This window comes from Calonectris borealis, chromosome 10 (genome assembly GCF_964195595.1).
Source record: "Calonectris borealis chromosome 10, bCalBor7.hap1.2, whole genome shotgun sequence".
Classification (NCBI taxonomy): Eukaryota; Metazoa; Chordata; class Aves; order Procellariiformes; family Procellariidae; genus Calonectris; species Calonectris borealis.
This window is the reverse complement of record NC_134321.1, coordinates 890,807-912,372: the sequence shown is the minus strand read 5'-3', so window position 1 is coordinate 912,372 and position 21,566 is coordinate 890,807. Positions and strand designations below refer to the sequence as shown.

Below are 21,566 nucleotides of genomic sequence, written 5' to 3'. Positions count from 1 at the left end.
GTCACGCTGCCATGCCCAGGGTGATCTCTTTGGAAAATCAGGCCTGGGATGGTCTAAACCAACGGGGCGGTAAGCAAGCCGTGCCACCGATCACAACCGAGGCACCAAACTGCACCTGCGCAGGAAGACGAGAAACACTTTAAGAACAAAGCAACATCCAGCAGGTGGAAAATACGGGAGCCCGAACCACTCCACGCTCCACAGTGACCTTCGGTCGCTCCTCAGCAGCAGGCAGAGCTGCCCCGTCCCCGCAGGACGGGCAGACGTCCCCGCACAACTCTGCTGCTCCGTTCGCCCTCCTCGCATATTCGGGCAGGTTGACAGCCGTTCGCCCCGACGCAGCAGGGCAACTGCTCCAAGCCCCATGAGTCAGACGCCATCCTCACAAGAGGGGTGATGGCAGCGAGGACGGCGACTGCTGGGTCCAGAGGAATCTGACAGGGTCTAATATGAATGATGAAGCTCTGCAGAAATGCTGAGGGATTTTACACAGCCTAGGCTGCAACAGTACCGGGCTCCAGAGAGAATGAAATTTCCAAACTACTAATGCATCTGTCTCATTTCCTCACTGGTTAAACAGTTAAAAGATATTTAACCTGTTTGTTGCAAAGCATGAAATAGTGTTTTACCAGGATAATGTTTGCGCTTGGCCATGACAATGCTGGGTACTATGCGAGATCCTAACCCATACCTGAAAGTATCTTCAGATCTTAGGGGGAGTGTTTAAAGAGAATACAAACTGCTTCTGTTCTCATTCATTTTCATGGACAACATTGTTTATCATGTATTAAAAATGCAGAAAACAAAACAGTTGCACCTTTGCAGCCTGCAGTCACTGCACTTCCCTCAAAGCAAAACAGCATCGAAAAAACCCAGTTACAAAAGGTATTCCAGCCAAGGTACAAATGCTTGTAAAGCAACACTCCACCATGACAAACAGGCTCTGCACACTGTGAGATGGATCCAGGCGGCAAAGGAAATTAAACCGCTCCAGGAGAGGGCAGAAAGGGCTGAGACGCATCAGCAGCCACAAATAATGCTCAGAAAAGACGGGAAGCAGCAAATAAATGTGAGGGCTGTCTCCCTTTGATAAGTATTACCCCTAATATTCCCCAGCCAGTTTTATGCCAGGTGGGAGCCAGCTACTGGGGACGCTGAGGCGCGCGGCAGTGCCGAGACGAGGAGGCCCAGCGATGGAGGCACTCACCGCATCGCGCCTTGCGGAGTCGAGGGTCGCTGAGTTTTTTGGCACTGAAAAGTGGGTGTAGCCCTCGAAAGTGCACTATTTTAAATATAAAGACAATATCCCCCAGACTGACCCCATCTTTTAAGCTTTAGCAATTCGAGGCCTATCCAAACCTAACGTGCCAGCTCCCCTGCCAAACGAAGAGGATGCTGAGGGAGCCTGAAACCAAGCAGAACGCAGGTCCCCTCGCCACGCAGCGGTGCGCTGCAGCCCAGCACCCTGCAAAATCCTTCCTCCACCCACAAAATGCCAACGCTGGCATCACCCCCGGGACACCTGCCACACCGAGGGGGCTCGGCTGCAGCTCCCACTCCAGACGTCAGCACTGCGAGGGAACGGCTGCACGGGGTGAGGGTGCCACCCGCATGTCTGACAGTGCAGGACCAAACCACCCTGGATTCCCTCCACGAGTTCCCTTATTTCTGACTCACAGCAAAACCGTGCCTGTTACAACAGAGTACGTAAGCTGTCATAACACATTAAACGGGGGGCTATCACGTTTTTGTGGTCTGAAGCCAGGAATGGGGAAGCCCACGCTGTAACGCCAAGTGGACATGATGTGTGCTACCAGGCTGGCTTTCTCCTACACCCATTGACAAGCATATGTTTTTAAAGTGTTTCCTGAACTGCGTGAAGGGTCCCCCATGCACACCACGGCCTGGCTTGCAGTGCTCGACTGTTACCATAAATCTCTTCCAAAGCAAGTCTTGGTCCATCAAGTTCAGTGTTTTGCCTGAGGCAACAACCACGACATAAAAACTCCCGAACAACTGATTTATTTTTAGCCAAACAGAGAACGATGTGTGGATACGGCAGGGGAAGGACAGGATCCTCCCTGACCCTTGCAGTAATCAACTCACGCCCTGAAGCATGAGATTTGATTATTTCTAATCAAAGGTTCCTTACCTATAAATATTACAGAGCCAAATATTATGTAGTCCTTTTGAAAATCTAGCTACAGTTAATTAACTCTATGGTCTCTAGAGTAGGTTTCTTTCTGGAGGATTTTTACCTACATTTTATTTTGCTCCTTAGTCTCTTTATAGCAACTCCCTCCCCCATATATATTTTCTTAGGGCTTTTTTAATGGGGTTGTTTGGTGGTTTGGGTTTTTGGGGGTCAGGGTTTGTTTGTGTGGTGGTGGTGTTTTGGTTTTGTTTTGTTAAGATGAATGCATTGGTAAGTTGATGTTTTAAAGGACATTAAGACCTTGAGGCTATTCTTTCAAACAACTGGGAAAAGCAGGCGAATGTATCAAGACGAAATTCTTTTTCCTAATGGAAAGTACTGTTGCTTTTTTGTATCAAGCTAACAAGGTCTATCAGACAAAGACTGCTCATGGTCTTCAGGCAGTAAAATTTACAGACTGCATGACACTTCTAAATCATAAAACAATCAGCACATGTGCTTAATTAATTTAGCAAAGCAATTCCAATGTCTGTGGTATCCACGTGAGGAATAAATTGTTTACTATGTACAAACCGTGGCAAAAAATGTAGTTTTGCCATATTATTAAAGCCAGGACCAGCAAAATTTAAGAAATGTATAACGGTTGGATTCTTTCAGTTGAATATAGCACTCTATAAATTGTTGTTGTTATTAGAATATCATGATTTATGGTTCTTGCTTACAAACAGGTAGCTATTATTAATAATCTGCATATAGAAGAAGAATAATATAGGTTTACTAAACCAGGGTAGTGCTATATGAAAAAATGACGTCACATTTCTGAAAGGAAATCGAGCAAATGTACCTCTTTCCCTTCCTCTCTTCATCCACAGAAGCTCTGTGTTGAAGAAGATTATACAAATCTAATCCTTTTTCTTCCATTTATTTTCTTAAAATGCATGAAGCTTTTAATGGCATATGGCTACTTCTGGTTTCATCACCCATTTCCACTGGCCATCTCTGCCCTGCCTGGGCAATTCACACGCCAGGACTACTGCCTGGGCTCTCTGCAAGCTCAGGCATGTATTGTCACACCCACCGTGAAAGCTCGAGGGTTTACTCTGCAACCACGGCAGCTGAGGTTTTTGTTCGTCACTGACTCACGGCACCACAGGAACTTGGGCACCCCAGCGAGCCCTGCATCCCCTGCGCGTGTACGGGCGTGCCACCGTACGTCACGGACAGTCACCAGCATCCACTGCAGCCTCCCACAGCAAAGCACTTGCGCTCAGGTGGCTGTGTGGCTCCTCTAGTTCCTCGGCTCACAGCTCCCTGCCAAGCTAGTTAGTGACACCTCCTAAAAACACGTATTTTCTACTTCCCAGAGCCTCCTCTGCCCTCCCCGGTGGCCGGGAGAGCTGACCGGCTCAAGCGCTGCGGGCTGCCGGTGGCATTCCCAAACTGCCGCCTCTGTGGGAAACCAGGTAACAGGGACACAGCAGCCGTGCGGTAAAGAGCACTGAGCCTCTTGAGACAGCCTAATTCCTCCTGATGGAAGCTGCTTATTCTTCTCATTGCTGCACTGTTGACTTTATTTGAAATACCCTGAAGCCAGATCTCCTAGCTGCAGACACACGCATGGTAAGCTGAAGTACCGGCACTCCTTCCCGGGAGAGCAGGGGTTTTGAGTTACAGATGCTGCTCCACATGACAGTGCAGCGAAGGCAGAGCTTTGCCTGGAGTTTCCGTAATAAAACGTACCTGGCTCTTAGGGCTGGCAGGAGCCTGGTATCTGGCAGAAAGCCCACTCAAAGGACAGCGCGGGAGGAACCTCTGTGCCTTTGTGGAACTGAAAGGCTCTTTATGCTGGAAAAGTTGCTTCAAACAACAGAGCAAACCCCCAAGAGACCCTCTGCTTGTACAAACCAGTATCTCTTCTTTAAAGCCAGTGGCATCACGCAGAGCTACTCGGGCCAGGGGAACGTCCCCGTGCAATCACACGGGGAAAGCACCGCACAAAGCAAGGCTGCTGCCAGCGCTGGCTCTGCAGGCACAGACATGCCCAGGCAATTAGCCACTGATGGAAACAACGATGACAAGAGCTGCAAGAGACGCCTAGAAATAGATCCTAATAAAGTGGTCTGTGGCTTCAGCACCTTTGAGTCTCCCTCTTATTCAGGAGGCTGAACCCCGCACACAAGATACAGCCACGGTGTCCCACAGCCCAGCACAGCCAGTCCCACTGCCAAGGCTGTCGGCACAGCGCAGGACCACACGCCTCACCCGAGCACGTGGCAAATCCCAGAGTAAAACCTGAGCATCCCAGCTAGTCTGCCATCAATCATTTTACTTGCCAGGTAACAGCAGCCTAATTCCTAGTCCTCCACAGTACCTAGCACTAGCTGGAAACAAACAGTTCTCATTTGCTCTGCTCTGTTCCTTTTTTTCCTCATTTTTTCTTTACTCTTTCTTTAAACATATATTATGCATTTATACATATATTATATTTTCTGGCCTCTAGTCTCTTGACATTACTGCAAAACCTAGAGCTTTACTTTGTGAAGTAAAGGCAACTGAAGTTTTTTGGCATAACAGTTTTGACTGCTGTTTCTGTTTCCTAACTTGACTAAGCATGACTTGACCATGTGAAAAAGGACAATGCCATCAGCTAAGTTTTCTAGGGACCGAACAATTTGGCAGTAACGTGTAATATTATATTCCTCAGAATTCCCCTCCTTTACTTGCTTGTTTGTCTCAGATACGGCAAACACACCAATCTGTAGAGAAGCAAGCTGCTGTTTTGGTGGATCAGTACGTACTGACACCAACTGCTACATCTTACTCTGCTAAATCTAGCGATACCTTTCATGTGACCACTTCAAAATATTTTGCAGCCATTTCACACAGAACTCCAGAGGGATGGATAAGCAGCTTTATCTCCACTTCACATACATGGCCAAAGAGATTAACTTGGTCACATAGTTAATGACAGAAATGAGAGACGAACCCAGGCGTTTTAATATAAACACATGCTTCTTTCAAGGGAAGAGGCACAACAGTGTACTTTAAGTCCAAGTCTAATTTGATGTGTCTCTATATTCTTCTCTTCCTTTCTAAAGGACAAAACAAAAAGGCCACTGGAGACAGAGGGAAGCATAGATATGCTCTGTGCCACTTCACGGCTCCTCTGATCAAGTTTTACATTTCTCATTAAAACCGCAGCCCTGGGAGGACTCTCCGCCCTCTCCCAGAGCAGCTGGGACCTTCTTTCTCAGTAGAGCGGGAGATTAGCAGAACGGCTTTGTTATAAAAGTCACCATTCTGCGGTGATGCTGAGGGCACAAGAAGTGTCAAGGCTGTGCCTAATAGATGACACTGAGCCATCTGGGATTTGGGGGAAACGCTGCTAAATTAGCTGCTCCAGTGTCCTGACGGCTCAGATTTGCGTACAAATCAAAAACCTGCACATGGCAATTTGTGCTTGATAGGAAGGGTGTGCGAAAGCCCCCCATCACCCCTCCTATATACCAGAAAGACAGCCTGGTACATCGTTAATCATCCCCCTCGGTAACGCAGGGTAGGGAAGCCAGGAGAATTTGCAAAACTGCAATACATGGACGCTGCTAGGATCCTATTAAAGCATGGCCAGCCAGGTTTTGAGCTAAACCAAAACTCTGTTCCCACCATGAAGCCCCTCTGCACTCACTCTTTTCCTGCAGACCCACTCCTCCCGTTGGGCACAGCTCCCCCTGCACAGACGCCCGGGGCCCTGCATCGCCCCGCTCTGCTCACGCTGCTGCAGCCAAGGGCTCTGCTGGCTCTCGATCAAAGGCAAAATTCACCTTCTTTGCTCAGAGCCCCTCTGCTGCAACCCACGAAACGGCAGGGCTGCCCCGAGGGGCAGAGGACCCGGGTCCCGCCACGGTACAGACCCGCTGTTTGCAAACGGCACTGTCATTCCTGAGAGTGAAAGGCACCATCTTCTTATCATTGTTAAATGTACTAAAATTAAAACACTAACTTTATAACTACATCTAAAAATAGCTGTTTTCTTCATTTTGCTTTACATGAATTACACACCCACAGAAAGCCCAACGCTGTTGGATCCGATGGCTGTCTTTTCTTTCAACCACTTTCACAATAGTAGTGGGACACAGTGAATGGGATGCTGTTCTTCTGGAGCATGCTGAAACCCTTCTTGCGATGCTCTTGCAAAATATATTCAAAAAAATACACTGAATTTGGACAGAAGTCAGTTCAAATAAACTGCCCTTCCTTTGAGGATTTAAAATTAGGGCACCCATGTGCAGCTCACACATCCGATATTTTGTCTTCTTTGGTGAACAGAATATATAGTTAGGGGAATTTAGCTGCACAGAGTTGAGGATGCTTTAGTTAAAGTCCCCTGAAGGGATTCTTGGAGTGCGGAAGGAAAGCCATCTGCTGACTCCAGTGGAAGTGTCAGCAAGGAAATAAAGTTGGGAGGAATAATATAAACAGCCAGAACTAAAATGGAACTCGGCAACTCTCCAGGAAATCAAAGTCCCCAAAACTCCATGAAAATAAGTCATTCCTGCTTAAAAAATAAATAAATGAGAAAGAGAGAGAGAATATACACAACAAGAAGCAGAAACCTCACAGATAAATCAAGGTGTTATCATACCTTGCTGTTCAAATGTGTCCATGATCAAGTTACTTTTTTTAATATGGCTTAATACATCTTAAATATTAAAGAGAACAAAAAGCACATACTAGGAATATCTTATGGTATCTCAAAATCTTGAAATCACCAGGGGTTTTGCATCAGACTTACTTTAATTAATGCTTAGAAGAATAAATATATGTTAGTGGGTTAGTAAAGGAGATAAACACTCCAGCACATTTTTAAATTATACATTTAGGTAACGATGAAGCCAGAAGACTAACGCGGTACTTATAGATCAGTTATTTATATGCTCATTGAAGCAACTCTAGAAGGAAGAAACTCCGCATAGTGCCATCTATACCACTGTGAAGATGTCTATTAAAAAAAGAAATGGAAATCCCTTCTCTGGAATCATTTAAAAGCAGTTCATAGGAGTCACTGATACACACATGCGTTCAATTCCTACCATCACTACGAAACCTGCTTCCAGCAGTTCCTGCCCTGAGGCTATTTTGTGCAATGAACACTTCAGATACAACTCGGCAAGCGCCGTCCCTAGCTAGGAAAGCACTTCCACATGTGCTTAACTGCCACCAAAGTCGAGGAGAGCTAAGTACCTGCTCATGCTGACAGAAACTGCAGAAAGAAAAATCCTGTGTTTCAACAACAAAAATGAGGATGTATCTGATCTTCATAAGAGTTTATCTGTTTCAAATGCAGACTGATCGATGGGCCAGGAGGAAACCTCAGGCTCACCTGGCTTGCCCCAATGCAAATTCTCCTCCAAAGGCTCTGGACTCTGAGAAGCTCCAGCTGCAGGACACCCTGCTGTGTGGGAGCCACTGCAGATGAAGCCGTCACTTTAACGTGAAGGAAGGCACCACGTCTGCGCGGTTCTGAAGGCAGGACCAACATACACCGACAACCAGACCTTAGCATGCTTGTGATATGGCATGAAAGGTGCAGAAAACATTCAAGCAATTTCTAGTTTGTAACTGTGTATTAGACGTGCCTGAACCATGCAGTTCAATCCGGACTCCCCTGCTTATGCACTTAGGAAAATGTTCGGTTCAGGCTGCTTCATACCCTGCAGTTATAACGAAAAACTCCCATCTTTTTTTCCAGACACTGATGAAAGAAGTTTATATGTAGCACAAATATGAATCAATTACTTTGTTGTGTGATCATATGGCCACCATAAAGCTCAGAGGCAGCTGACTCTGAGCATTGCCCAGAGAAGTTGTGGATGCCCCATCACTGGAAGTGTTCAAGGTCAGGTCGGATGCGGCTCTGAGCAACCTGATGCAGTGAAAGGTGTCCCTGCCCATGGCAGGGGGTGGGACTAGATGACCTTTAAAAGTCCCTTCCAACCCATTCCAAATCATTCTATGATTTTATGACTCCCATATAATGGCAGCTCTAGTTCTGCTCATATATGCCTACATCAACTGGGGGGAAAGTTAAATGTGTGTGTGCAGCTCGGAGGGAAAAACCACCACAGGGGGGGAAAAAAAATAATCCAAATTTACAGCACATTTTCAGGTCCCAGTTAAGCATATTTTAAAGCCCCAACAAATACCCCTTCATTACTACCACATGAGAGTGCATTTAAGGACCAAACCATGCTTAAGATTTAGCTTGCGCTTATCAGTAGAAAATGGGCAGGATGCACGCAGGGGGAGGAAGCACTTACATCAATGAGGTCAGAGACGTCGTGGATGTAGTATTTACTGACAGCTGCGTTGGTGGCTGCCAGGTTCAGCAGGTAGTCGTTCCTGGCTTTAGTACACTTCAGCTTGTTTTCAGAATATTTGGCTTGTCTCTGAAAAAGCAAAATGGAGCGTCAGAGCAAAATAGGATGCTACTTTCACAGCTTCTCTTGCTGCAGGGCCCCACAGCACCCTGCAGCCTGGGTGTGACGTGTTAATTAATAAAATTTGCTATCGGGTATGAAAACAGGCACCCTTGCCAGGATGGAAAAGATCACATCTGAACATCCCTGGTACCGTCAGCCAATGCACAACGAGCACATTCTGCTCAGATGTACCCAGTGCATCCCGAGCACAGCTGCTCTTCCTTTATCTGCGCATTCATGGAGGTTTTGGCATCAATCAAAATTAGAGGGCCAAATTTTCCTCCCAGATACGCTGACATACATTTGGACTTGCTCCAGATATATGCAGCTGTATCAAAGTGGAATCTGGCCCAGAGGCCTATGCTACAAAATTTAGAACAGGACCCAGAATTCAAAACTCTGTAGGAAAGCAGATGTGCTCAGATCTGGGGCATTTGCTCAGGCAGATCACTCGTCGGAAGGTTTAGCACAAAAGATTAACACTTCAAAGAGGCCTGCCATTAGACAATGTCCCGGTGCTGGGTCAACACGCATGCAAAAGCTTCCTGGCTAGGGAAGCTATTGCTTCTTCTCAGAAACTAACAGAAAATTTAAACAGTTTTGGAGATCCTAAGATCTGGGGGGATTTGCTGAAGCTGGAATGGAGTTAAGTGTTCTGACTAGCAAAGCCAACTGAATGCTGCGCTTTAACTCCCAGCCAGTCTGCAGAGAAAGGGACACGGTTATTTTACATACCCAACCCTTTTTTTGCTCCCCCAAGCCTCTGACTGAAGGAGCCCTGGGACAGCTATTGTTCATTGTTAAAAGCGCTGTTTTTAAAAAGAAGACATAAACAAACCGCAGCCCTCCGTAGCAGCATCCTGTATCTGGGTCAGAAGCATCACTGTGCCAAGCCAGGCACACGGAGCACTGCTCCCCTCGGCGTCAGCGCAGCCTCTTGGGTCCCAGCCGGGGCACAGTCAAGCCCCCAGCGAGACCCACGGGCCCCAGCCCGAGCAGCTGGTGTGCGAGCATCTCCCACCGCCCGTCTCTGCCATGTCCTCTTGGAGCCATCAGCCTCCAAGGCCCCTCCAGTCACCCTTCTCAGCCCTCCCTCCAGAGGGCCAGCCTGGAAGATGTCATGGGGGGCCACATGGCTCCCGTGTGGGTCCGTCACCCCCTCCAAGGCTGCACTGCCCGATGTCCCCTGTTCCCGCTTCTTGCTGAGCAGAGCCTGACTTTGGGTCAAATCCTCGCTACCGGCTGGTTTTGGCACTTCTCCGCAGCCAGGAAGGAGTAAAGAGACTCATGATGGCCTCCTTCAGCAAAACACACACACGAGTCGACATCATTCCTAACCCCTTCCCAGGGATACAGGAACGGCTGCACAGAAACGGACAGGGCCAGAGCCAAACTGCCTGCAGGGAGCCCCGACCGCAGCCTGGCTTCCCTGTCCTTCCCTCTCACCCACCTTCTCCTTCATCTTCTCAATCTTCTTGACGGAGCTCCGCCGCTGAGGCCTGTCCTCGTGCCGCAGCAGGTTCACGCTGATGTCCCCTGACTTGTTGAACTGCTTTTCCTCCTGCTTCTCTGCCTCCTTCAGCTTGCTCTCAGCGCTGATGCTTTCTGCATGATACATGTGGTAGGTCTTCATCACCTGAGGAAACAGAAGTCTGTGAGTCGCCTGCCCCACGACCACAAGAAGTGTGAGTGCATGAGAAGATGACAGCCGTGGGCAGCGTGGAGCAGTCGCAGCTGTGCCAGGGCTCTTTGAGGCCACTATGGCATCAAGAAACAAGGTGGGAAGGAAAAGCCCCTAAAATTAACCCCATCACTAGCCCTATTTCGAAATGGCACTGAGCTGGTGTAAGAACTGTTATCCCCTCTCGGTCCCCACTGCAGGGACAGGCTGAGATGTGCCTCCAGCACACAGCTGCATTCAAAGAGCACTAGTGTATCTTCCTACAGGGAAATGAGAAATAACTTCTAGTGCATCGCAGCTGGGATAAGGGTCTCCATGACAAGAGACTGTGAGGAGCCCAAAATCAACCTGAAGTCACTTTCAACCCAACCCCTCTGTTCCTACACTTGAATTTGCTAAGCCAACCCATCAATGTAATCCCTGTTCTACCATCCTGACAGTAGATCCCGTCTTGAAGGTGGAGGAGCTGCAATTTCCAAGCAGAAATGGAGTTTGTCTCCCATCACCACTTAATTGTCCTCTTGTGCTGCCGGTAAGCAGAGCCGGTGCCAGGGTGGACTGCAGCAACACCTAGTCCTTTAAATTCAAGATCGCCATCAGTGACTCTGGATAGAGGATGCTGATCTACTGCCAGGAAAACTCCTGCAGGCAAAACTTATACCACAGCCTTTTCTTTCAGATACAAAAGCCCAAAGGGCACATTGTGATCATTTTAATGGAGCTGGCAGGAGGAACACATCTGCTCTTCTCTCTTTATGCCTTTAGTCACGTTGTCCCCTTTTATAATCTCCCTTCAGGGTTTGGATGTTTTATTTCACATTGCCTTGACAAGGCTCGAGATGCCCGACTTCTCACTGAAGATCAGGCTCATGCGAAGTGCCTGGGCACCGCCGGCCGTGGCACTGGGACAGGCTCGCCTCGAGGCCCACGAGTTAAAAAGGAGCAGGAACCCACAAAAGCAGAGTAGCTTTGCACAAGCCTTAATGAAGAAAATACAGAGTTTTCCTCAGCTGTGGTTGTCAGCAGGAACCAAGGAGTGTTTAACTTGGACAAGGTTAGGCTGAAACATATGATCTCTCCTCTTGCCAAGCACAAACGTCAGCTGCAAACAAGCTCCAAATGCCGCATCGAAGCCTGCACAAATGTGCCATCGCCGGGAGTTACAATTTTAAGCAACTGCAAGGAATAGTAAGCAAAGGCTTGTGCCTTGTTTCTGAGCTGCTTTATTTCAAAATCCTGCAAATTCTAACACAGATTCGAGCCACCTATTTCAAACTGCAGTTTCTGCAGTGAACGTCAGAGGACACACGCAAAACAGACAATTTCTCTCTAAGGAGAAAGACTAGAGGGCTTCGCTGAGCCCTCCCCATCTTCGCTGTCTCCATCTTTTTGGGAAAAACGCAGAGGAAAGTGAAAAAGAAAAGTCCTGCACTTAAGCGCAGTCAGGCAGTAATGAGAGAGGTTTCCCCAGCACCCAGAGAGGCCATAACGCAATGCAACAGAAAAGCCCAACAATTAAACAGTGGTCCACATTGCATGATTTTTGTGAAATCTAAAGGTTATGAGAAGGTTACCTAACCAGAAAGACTTCAGCACAGTTCATCGGTTGTCTCCGTGCACCCACGGCGACGCCGCCCTGCTGCAGGCCTGGGGACGCGCTGATGTAGCCCACTGGCTCCAATGGCTCCCGCGGCCGCGGGGGGAATGTCGGCAGCCAGAGCGCAAGGCAGGACTCCACTGCCCAGAGTGCTGCAAGGGGGGTCCGAGCCCCACTGCGGTCCGGTACCTTTGCACAGGCTCTGACTGACTTACTTGTTAATGACTGGAGAAACTTTCCCTAACAAAGGCCCTTTTTCCTCCTCCGTAATTTATCCCTGCTTGAACCTGAAAAGGTAACATGGGAACCAGGTTTAAAACTTCTCTAAAAGTCTCTTTAACAAAGTGCAAAGGACCTAACATGATCATGTAAAATTTTTTCCCCAGGCTTCAGCATCCATGTTGTTGAAACAGATGCCTTAAACAGCTCACTGTGTCAACCGTGTTCCCTCATCAGCTGCCATGCAGCACAGCTCGCGCTTGGAAATTTGGGGGCTATTTCTGTTTGCCTTAATTTTGAATGGGGACTACCTGCACTGCAGCAGTCAGCCGTTTAATCCGCAATTCCCTTGTGCCTTCTCGGCACTTGCAATCGAGTCACGTTGTCCCTGTCCTACACTATTGTGTCATAAAGAAAAACTGCCACAGCTGCGTCCCTGGGATCTTTTCTGCAAATAAGTTAATTAGCTGCAGTGGAGGGAGAAAAATATGTTCCAATGTTCATTAGTTATTTAACAACACAAGTTGTGTTTTCCAATATTAATAACATGTTCTGGGTAAAGGCCATTGCCAAAATACTGGCCATAAATGGCACTGTTTGCTGTCCTCAGCTATAAGTGCTTTATATTTGTAAACAGCTCGTCATGAAGGTTCTGACCCAGCAGAGGAGCCAGATCAGAAACCTGGTGACCCGTGCTAAGCACGGGCGCAGGCCTCCTGAAGTCGAGGAGACCAAAACACAAGCCCAGCGCACGGGGTGAAGCAGAGATGCACACAGCTGCAGGTCAAAGCCTGCCGAAGACGCCAGCCCCCTCCTCTTTGGACGGAGCCTATGGCACAACCTAAGGGACACCCAGGGCATAAGCTCTGAGAAAGGGACAAATCCATCAGACCGACGGACGCTGACTTCCCTCTCCCTGGTCTTTGAAGGGAGCATGAAAGCAAACGTGTCCTTTTCAGAGGATTTCTACAGTGTGATACAGAGCAACGTATCAACAGTCAGCGATACAGTCAGCGATCTCTACACTGTGACACTCACAAAAAACTCCTGCTAACCACGGAGGTATGGCCTCCCCCTTCGCAGCGCTCCCCACAGAAAGGGAGCCAATTCATGTCCTGCTACACAGGGAATGATGACTATTACTATTATTTTTAACCTGGGTAATGTATCTGTAGATACTATTCTAATTGATATAATTCCTCTCACAGTTATTAATCCTCTTCCATAATACCTTGTGACCAAGAATCGCACCGGTTCACACCACAGTACTGCTATGGACTCCAACACGCTGCCTTCAGCTATAGCCGCGTCCCTGCATGACGGCAAACAAAGCCCATACGTCAAACGGCCCGTTGTTAGTGCCATACACCAAATCGCACATCATTGCCAGAGCTTACAGAAAACACTACCAGAACAGTGCTCTGGGGTTACTGTTTTTCTCACCCTAATTTTGGCCTGACTTCTTTAGATAGGAATGCATACAATACAGAAAGGGACCTGTGAGCAGAGGAACAAAGAACCTCCAGCCTTCACGGACTCCAACTTGATATCTGTCTGCCAGAGTCTGTAAGCAGGAATCAAAAGAATGAAGCTGGCTTTAATTCACAGCTGAATTATTTCTGTGCAAAACTGTTCACAAGCAACTCTTACTTCAGAACGAAAGTAATCTACTTCCTTTTTAATTAAAATCAGGATGGTTTTGGGGTTTAGTTCTTTCCACACAGAAAGTCCATAGGGTGACTTGCATCAGAACAGCAACAAGGCTGAATTAAAATCAATTTAGTTATTTTGGCTTAAGTTTGAGACAGTGAATGCCTGAGAAACCTGTAAAAACATGATATAGTTTCCACACAGTGCACAGAATTCCCCTCTGAAAGCTTTAAAAAGCAGCCTAGCCAGGGCACAGAGGTACTATGGATACAAGGCTTGGCCACAGGCAAGATAAACTACTTCCTTGCATTGAGAGCAGACAAATGACATTTTACAAGCAGCAGCTTGGTGTCCTTTGAGCCAGGGGTCCTTATTCTGTATCCGATTTTGTCAGCAGCCACGGTTATTGAATGTGCTGCTCTTGGGTACCCAACATGTTGCAACAAACAAGCCAACTCCAGGTCAGCCCTGAAGACATCTCAAAACAACACCAGCACGCTGGATCAACCTGCAAGCCAAGTACACAATTAAGCCTGTTTTACCTGATGTCTCAAGGACAGAAAACTACTGACTGGAGGGGAGCTGGTTTGCACCGAACAGATTTAAGATGATCTTGTTTGCCTGACAGGGCCTGCTTTTTCTTCATGTTTCATCGTCGTTTCTGAAATAAGCGTGTCTCTTCCCTGCTCCTTACCAGCCTGATGACACAGTCGGTTTGTTATCTTAGCAACAAGGTCAGTTCAAAGAAAACACAAAGCTCTCCCAGCCGTTCCAGTCTGTTTCACCATCCAAATACATCCTGCTCCGGATGTGGGAGCAAAGCAGTGAATGGGGGGGAATCTCAGTTCTAGTGAAGACAAGTTTTGCCACAGACTCAGCGGGAGCAAAATTATTCTCTATGCTCTTCCTTGGCCAACTGCACACACTTCAGACCTCGGCACGCTTCTGATCCTCAAACTGACATAACCACGACCCTCAGCTGATGCTCCTGCCCCGTGTTTGGGTTCCGGTCCACAGGTATTAAGTCAGCCCAGCCCTTGTTAGTCTTTCCTTGTTTTGCATCTGTCATGCTGCTGTTGTAATTAATCTTAATTAGTCACCACCGCTAACATAGCTTGTGACATTCAACCATCAACAACACACTCCCAAATCTCACGCAGGCTTTTTAATCCAACCTGGCTGTCCACCCACACTGCAGGTCTCACAAAAACTGAATCCTTCAACAACCAATGCAGAAACAAACCTGTTAGGAGAAGATTTATGGCAGATATTTCAAATAATATCATTCATGCTCTGTTGTTTAGGCCTATTTTTCAAAAAGATGGAATAAAATGATTGTTTAGGAATAAACCTACTGCAGTGTTATTTACGTACCAGTAACAGATACAACCAAAGAAAGCACATATATCGTCTCAATTTTCCAACACAAGACAGAATTCATATTGCTTTGTTGATCCTAAACCACAAATAAAACAAAAAAAAAAAACCAAAACCCCAATTGCTACGGGGCAAGAGACAGAAGCAACACAAAGACTTTTACTGCCCTACTACAAAAACCTGCTTGAAGACCGATGTCCCGAATAACAGCGCACAATTTCACCTGAAGGCACAGAGAAGCTACACAACCAAAGTGCTCCTTGGAGCCCGGAGATGAAGCTGAGCACACACGAGCTAAAAGTTTTATGCATTCCTCAGAAGGTCATGTTCAGCCATCATCCACAGGCCACCAGACTCACATGAGCAGGTCAGGTTTCAGCCACAAATTGGCACTGCCAACTCAGAGCACGACTTCTGAGCCATTAGCGCCTGGTAGAAATCACCAGCCAAGTGAAAACTGAAAGGGCCCTAAAGGCAACATGGTGTAGAAGGCAGGTGAGAGCATTATGGACACCAGGGATCGCAGCGGATCATGCCCAACACATCTCCATTTATGCTTAAGTGAAACAGTTAGACGACACGATCCGCTGCCTGATGCGGCCGCAGAAGCCCTTCACGGTAGGGCAGCTGGGAAATCCTCCTCTGGTGCCGTCAAAACCAGTGAAGGGTGAAACGCTTCTAACAAATGCAAGAGGCATGAACGGGCTGTACCGCAGGATGGCAGGAGGGAGAATGAGCCTCCTCAAGTCACTGAAACATTGAACAGACATTTTGTTCTAACAAATGACATTGCCTACGTTCCCCTCGCTGCACAGGCTAGACATGGGTAGGATCAGCTCATTACTCACCGTGTAAAGCTCGTTGGTGACTTTCAGGAGTTCTTCATGCATCTGTAAGCCAATCTCCTTACTCTGGAAGACAAAAAGAAGAGGAGTTGAGACTCTGTTATGCTCGCAACATGCATTTGTGAAAGGAAAATACATTTTGAAGGGAAGAGTAAAACTTCCAAATGACTTCCAAACACTCCATGCACATGCATCTTAATCCTTTCTCCAAGCCGCATTCACCAGAGCGGTCTGCACGCGCTGTGAACAGTACTGCGATAGCACTACCCTACCAGAAGCACGTCCTCAGCTGTGGCCAGCAGCAGAAGCGCGTTGCCCTCAAGGCCCTGTGCAGGTCGAGTGCCGGCAGCAGCACACAGATGCTCAGCCCTCGCTCCGAACACTCCCAGCACGCCATGGCTCCAGAGGACCTCACCTCCAGAGGACCTATCAAACTCCGGAGATAGGAGGTGTGGAAAGGGGGAATGGGATCCTACGAATACCCACTTCAAACTCAGGAAGAAGAAATGAGGTGACGGGTTTTTCCCAACTAGCTGACCAAAGGTAGGCAGAAGGTCTCCAATGCTGCCAGAGTAGCGCTAAGGGACACTGCGGCACCAGCAGAAGGAACAGAGTCTGGGGACGCTGGCAAGCTGGTAGGACAGGGAAGCAGTGAGTTGTTCTTCTCCTCTTTTCTTAAACCAAGTGACCAACCCGATCCTGACAAAGCCAGAAGTACTTGTTCCAAGCCCTTCCACCCCTGTGCCCAAGTGGATCCTGATAATCTCCAGCAAAGGCTTTCACATCCATCCCACAGAGAACAAAACCACAACAAACTATTTATGCTGCCGCTATCTAGCTGCATTTTTCACATTGCTCTCATGCCTGTAGGGTTTTTCTTTCCTCCTCTCAGCTGACAATAGAGTGGGTGGATCTTGGCAGCACAACTGGCTTTGGGTAATGCCCGTCTTAAATACCTTCTGCCCCCTCAGAGATCTGCCCTCTCCTGGCTCCCCTGCCAAACATGAGACTTACTGTTCTTTGCTCTGCAGTGGAGTTAACAAAACCACGTACACTTTTATTCTATGTATTATTTTAAAAAATTAAACAGCCCTGCAGCGTGAGAAATGCCCCAGGGCCTTTATTTACACCACTTCAGAAATCCTGTCTAATATCCTTCCTGCTCCGGGAGCTGAAAAGACACCATCAACAGGGCTGCCAATCCACATCTGGGCTCCGTTTTTTCCATTTTTAAACATTAAAACCAAAATACAGATGGCCGCCTCTTCCAATCTGCCTGTGACAGTTAAGTTTAAAAGTAAACTAGCATTTTGATTTCCTTCAATTTTCTACAAATCCTTAACAAAATAAAATGCGTGATTATAAACATGAACACATACAGTACAGCAAATCCTCATGCTATTTCAGAATTGCTGCATTTCTGTTTGAGGTCGATGTTTGTCCATCGATCACCCAGCTAGGTTTCAGAGACCATGATGAAGAACATCACACAATTTATTATCCTGCAAACACACAGGGATGAATCTAGAATTATAGACAATATCACTTTGCCCTTCCACCGGCAGTATTTATCTCCAGCCCACAGTCAACTCGCTGTATGGGTCTAACACCTAACGCCCTCCCCCATTTTGGGGACTTGTTTCACATTAAGACTGGCAGAGTGCACAAAAGCTGGGCCTGCTCCGTAGCCAGAAGCGTTTTATAGCTTGACTTTGCGTATTTTTCAACAAAACCTGCATTACTGGATGTGGGTAAGTGGCTGTTGCATTCTCCGCACTGAGCTGGCTCTGTGTTAGTGCTAAACTAACTCCCCTGTAAAATCATACAATAAACATTTGTGGGTACACGAATTGCTTATATTTGCATTCTCCAGTCATACAGTATCACCTGTCAATCAATCTTGATTTGATAGATTTCTTAAAGACACCTGCCCTGGACTTGCCATTTCCAATCAGCTTTGATATTTCAGAATGCAGATTATCAGGGCTTCCTAGCACGAGTATTTTAGGTTTTAAGTTCACCTTGACCATGACCTACCCTCCCCGTTTTGTCTTCAGTAGCTCATTTTCACTATTCTGACCTGAGTGAACCACAGTCTCTCTCAAAGAGGACATTTTATTACAAAATAGCTAGATCACAGTTATATAATAAAGTTTCCAATTTCACAACCACAAGAGCCAAAGTTCACCAAGCTTAGAAGAAAGCTCACTCCAACTGTAAAAACTCATGGCATCTTCCTCCCTCCACCCCCCCGTCTGCTGAAATCCTATTACCAGTTTGTATTTTCACTTTTCTTGCCAAGCAGGATGAAGCAGATCCAGTCGCCTACCTCCTACAGCATGAACGTGGCATTTCATGGGAGAGGCCACAACTTGGGGAGCTGCTGAACATTTAAGCTTGGCTGCAGATCAAGTCAACTCCTACTCAGAAATCCAGCGGTTGGATGCTTCTGCAGATGTGCATGCACTGCTTTCCTGTCTCCCTTGTAATTACACCCCACATCTCTCTGCAGAATCTTCTTGGCTAAGAAACATTTATTATAGCTTGAAGATGTGCTTAAACTGAAACACTCCCCTCCCCCCCCAAAAAAACCCCAAACCAAAAAAACGAGCAGTTTCTTTCAGATTTCCTCAAATAGCTCCATGTATTTTTGTGCACACAGTCAGGGAAAACACCATCCCGTCAGCTTCTTGGCTGGGTGGCTAGAGAAGCCCACAACACAGAGAGGTCTTCTAATTAAAGCTAACTGGACAACCTACATACTTGAAAGTTTAACTTTAGATTATCAAAAGTTAGAATTGAATGCAAAGAGTGAAGCAAGGAATCTAAAGAGTAAAAGCACTCTGCGTTCAGTCAACATCCAGTAATTATAGTTTATCTGTGAATTAGTGTCAGGGTATTTGGAAGAGTCCCATCTTCAGAAGCACAACTGATGCACGCGGCTCCCATTCTTACGTGCGTGAGGTGCCAAGAAGATGCCAATTACCAGCAGGTGCTAAGTACCCCCAGCCATCTGGAAACCTCGTCTGCTAGAAACCCCAGTGGCTCCCCTCCCCGCCGACCGGCAGTCACTAACTGGTCTCGAAAAATCTCACTGTGGCTTGCTAATAAGCAACAGAGCTATTAAAAGCATGCATCCCTCCCAGATAAAAAGGAACATCCAGAACATGAGTTATTTAAATCAGGGTCTACAAATGGGGGTCTGGGACCCAGAGGCCCCAGGCCTGCAGGAGTTCAGTCGCACGTAACTCCTCCAGCTGACCCTGCTGCCACGAGTCAAAGCCCGGGCCCTGAACTGAGCCTTTCCCAAAGCAAAGGGAGGAGGACGGGCTTGTGGTAGGAGCAATGGCCCAAAGTCAGCTGCAGCTCTTGCCTCTGCCCCAGATTTCCTGTGCGGCGGAGGGGAAGTCCACAAAGCCGTAATTTTCAAACCTAATTTCAGACTCCTAAATAGAGCAACAAAAAATGGCTCAGTTGTCAGCAGTGTGTCGTTCCCATGAGTCCCACTGACGCAGGGGGACCACAGGTGGGTACTACATTTAAAGACCCATTTGCTTAGACACTACACACCAAACGCCCTGCATCCTGTTGCTGGAGACAAGAGTGATCTCCAGGATCGTCAAAAGTCTCCCAGCATCCAAGAGGGCAGCGTCCAACCTCGTGATGCTGGAGCCTCTTCCAAACGCAGGCAGGCGAGAAGCTGAAGGACTCGCCTCTCCTCCGAGTTTGCTGCCTCCCCTTTTTAAAACAGAGAAATTACATTTCCGTGTTTATGGGAGACAACGCCAAAATGTCATTCCAATTCTCTGGCACCACCCGCAAAACCCAAACTGCAATTTAGCCACTTGCTTTATGCCTTCCATTCCTGCTAAAAAACACAGTTGCTTGCTGGGATAGCAATGGCTTCAGTTTAGCAGGTTTATTAAAATTCCTGCCGCTGCAGAAAAGGTAAGGGGAAGAAGCAACACGAACTACTGGCAATAAAGAATGCTTATTTTGAAGACAAAGAAAAGAAATCCCTTCCAGACAGACACCACTTCTTCATTAAGTCTCCATCCAGGGCACTGCAGTATGGGGTATAATTAAATTCACTGTCATGGAACATAATTAAATCTCACACTGGGGAATAACGCAGCATGGTTATTTCGGACATAGCAATGCTCTGTCTCAAACGTATAATTTCCTGTATTCCATACTTGGAAGAAGGAGCAAACTTCTCTCCTTCTGCCACAGCAGGAGGTAAAAGGGAGACAACACCTGCCTGGCAGAGGGGGTCGGCGGTGCGTCCCTCGCCCAGGGTTTGCCTCTGCCAGGAGGACGCACTGTGAGATTTCACAGCGACGGAGACTCACTCCGACAACAGATCAAGTCAGATCGCTGCAGTGACTTATCTTAGCATCTCCATTTATTGCCTGCCTATTAGCAACGTTAACACACTCGCCTTGAGAATCTCCTCCTGCACCAGGAACGTGACTCACATTGGAAGCTCCAGGGAAATTTGCCCAATTGAGTTTTTCTTCCTCTACTTTCCTCATTAGCAGGGCCTGCCTGTCTGCCGGAGCCGGCAGGGAGGCTGGCTGTTCATTTCAATTGCACAGGCTAAGCTGCAGGCTGGGGATGCTTGGACAGAGGACGCTGGTCCCCCGACCTACCCGCAAGTCCCCGCGGCAGCACCCCTTTGCAGGAGCTCTGTGATACCCTTAAATATCTGCGCAGCTCCACAGTACCTGCTGACAGGACACCGTTCCTCGACGCAAGTGATCAGCACTCCGTCTCCAGGTCCTACATTTCCCAGGAAAGCCTCTGTTGGGAAAGAGGAGGCAATAGCACAGAGGCCACACATTCCCTGTGTTTCGCATCTGCAAGCTCACCTTACCACATCTATCTCAATGTCGATGTCAAGGGCTGGCAGCGAGCAGGGAAATCCCTCAAACCCCAGCCCACCTCCAGAGCAGTCCTGGTGGCAGCCGTGCCAGGAAGAATCAAACCCAATTTCCACTCGAGTTTCTGCAGCTCTGTACCCCCCACCCGAACCACCCGCCTTTCAAGCCATGTGTGACACCAGGGGAGACTGCGAGGAGGAGCTGCAGGCTGAGCCACCACCAAAACGAAGCCACCCAGAGCTGCTCTGAACTGCATTCAGCCCCTGGGCTCTTCAAAGCAGCCTCAGCTCAGAAAGCCTCCTCTGGCTTGGTCTGCCACTCCCGGCGCTTGTGAATGCTTTTCTGATGGAAAACGTCTTGGGCATCAACTGAGAGATCCGGCATGCCGAGGTAAACAAAATGAGAGAAACAGCGAAGGTTTTCACGGCCTTCACCGGCCCCAGTCTGGCGTCTGCAATGTCACGCCTGCAGCTGAGCTACCCGTGCGTGCTGCTAAGAACCAGGACAGCCGAAACTCGCCCCATCCCAGGGCAGGCATTAGCACAGACCAGAGGGCATTTCAGACATGCCCATCTCTCCACATGAGTCCAGAGAAGCAACTCAAATACACGACAGAAGGCTGAAGGTGAAGAAGATGCACCCCTTCTTTCATGTCTTGTACTGAGAGATTCAAAGTAGGA

At 47.7% G+C, this 21,566-nt stretch overlaps 1 protein-coding gene across 5 annotated transcripts in view; it reads right to left on the bottom strand.

The window, feature by feature from the left end:
• The window catches only part of SRGAP3 (SLIT-ROBO Rho GTPase activating protein 3), a 128,360-nt gene that overhangs the window by 34,791 nt on the left and 72,003 nt on the right, over nucleotides 1–21,566 (bottom strand). For all 5 annotated transcript variants that reach the window (XM_075158566.1, XM_075158570.1, XM_075158569.1 and 2 more), the window contains 3 exons: nucleotides 16,007–16,069; nucleotides 10,085–10,270; nucleotides 8,473–8,601 (listed from right to left, as the gene is read on the bottom strand). In XM_075158566.1, the coding sequence (XP_075014667.1) occupies nucleotides 8,473–8,601; nucleotides 10,085–10,270; nucleotides 16,007–16,069 (378 nt within the window). The remainder of the gene's footprint in view (nucleotides 1–8,472; nucleotides 8,602–10,084; nucleotides 10,271–16,006; nucleotides 16,070–21,566) is intronic.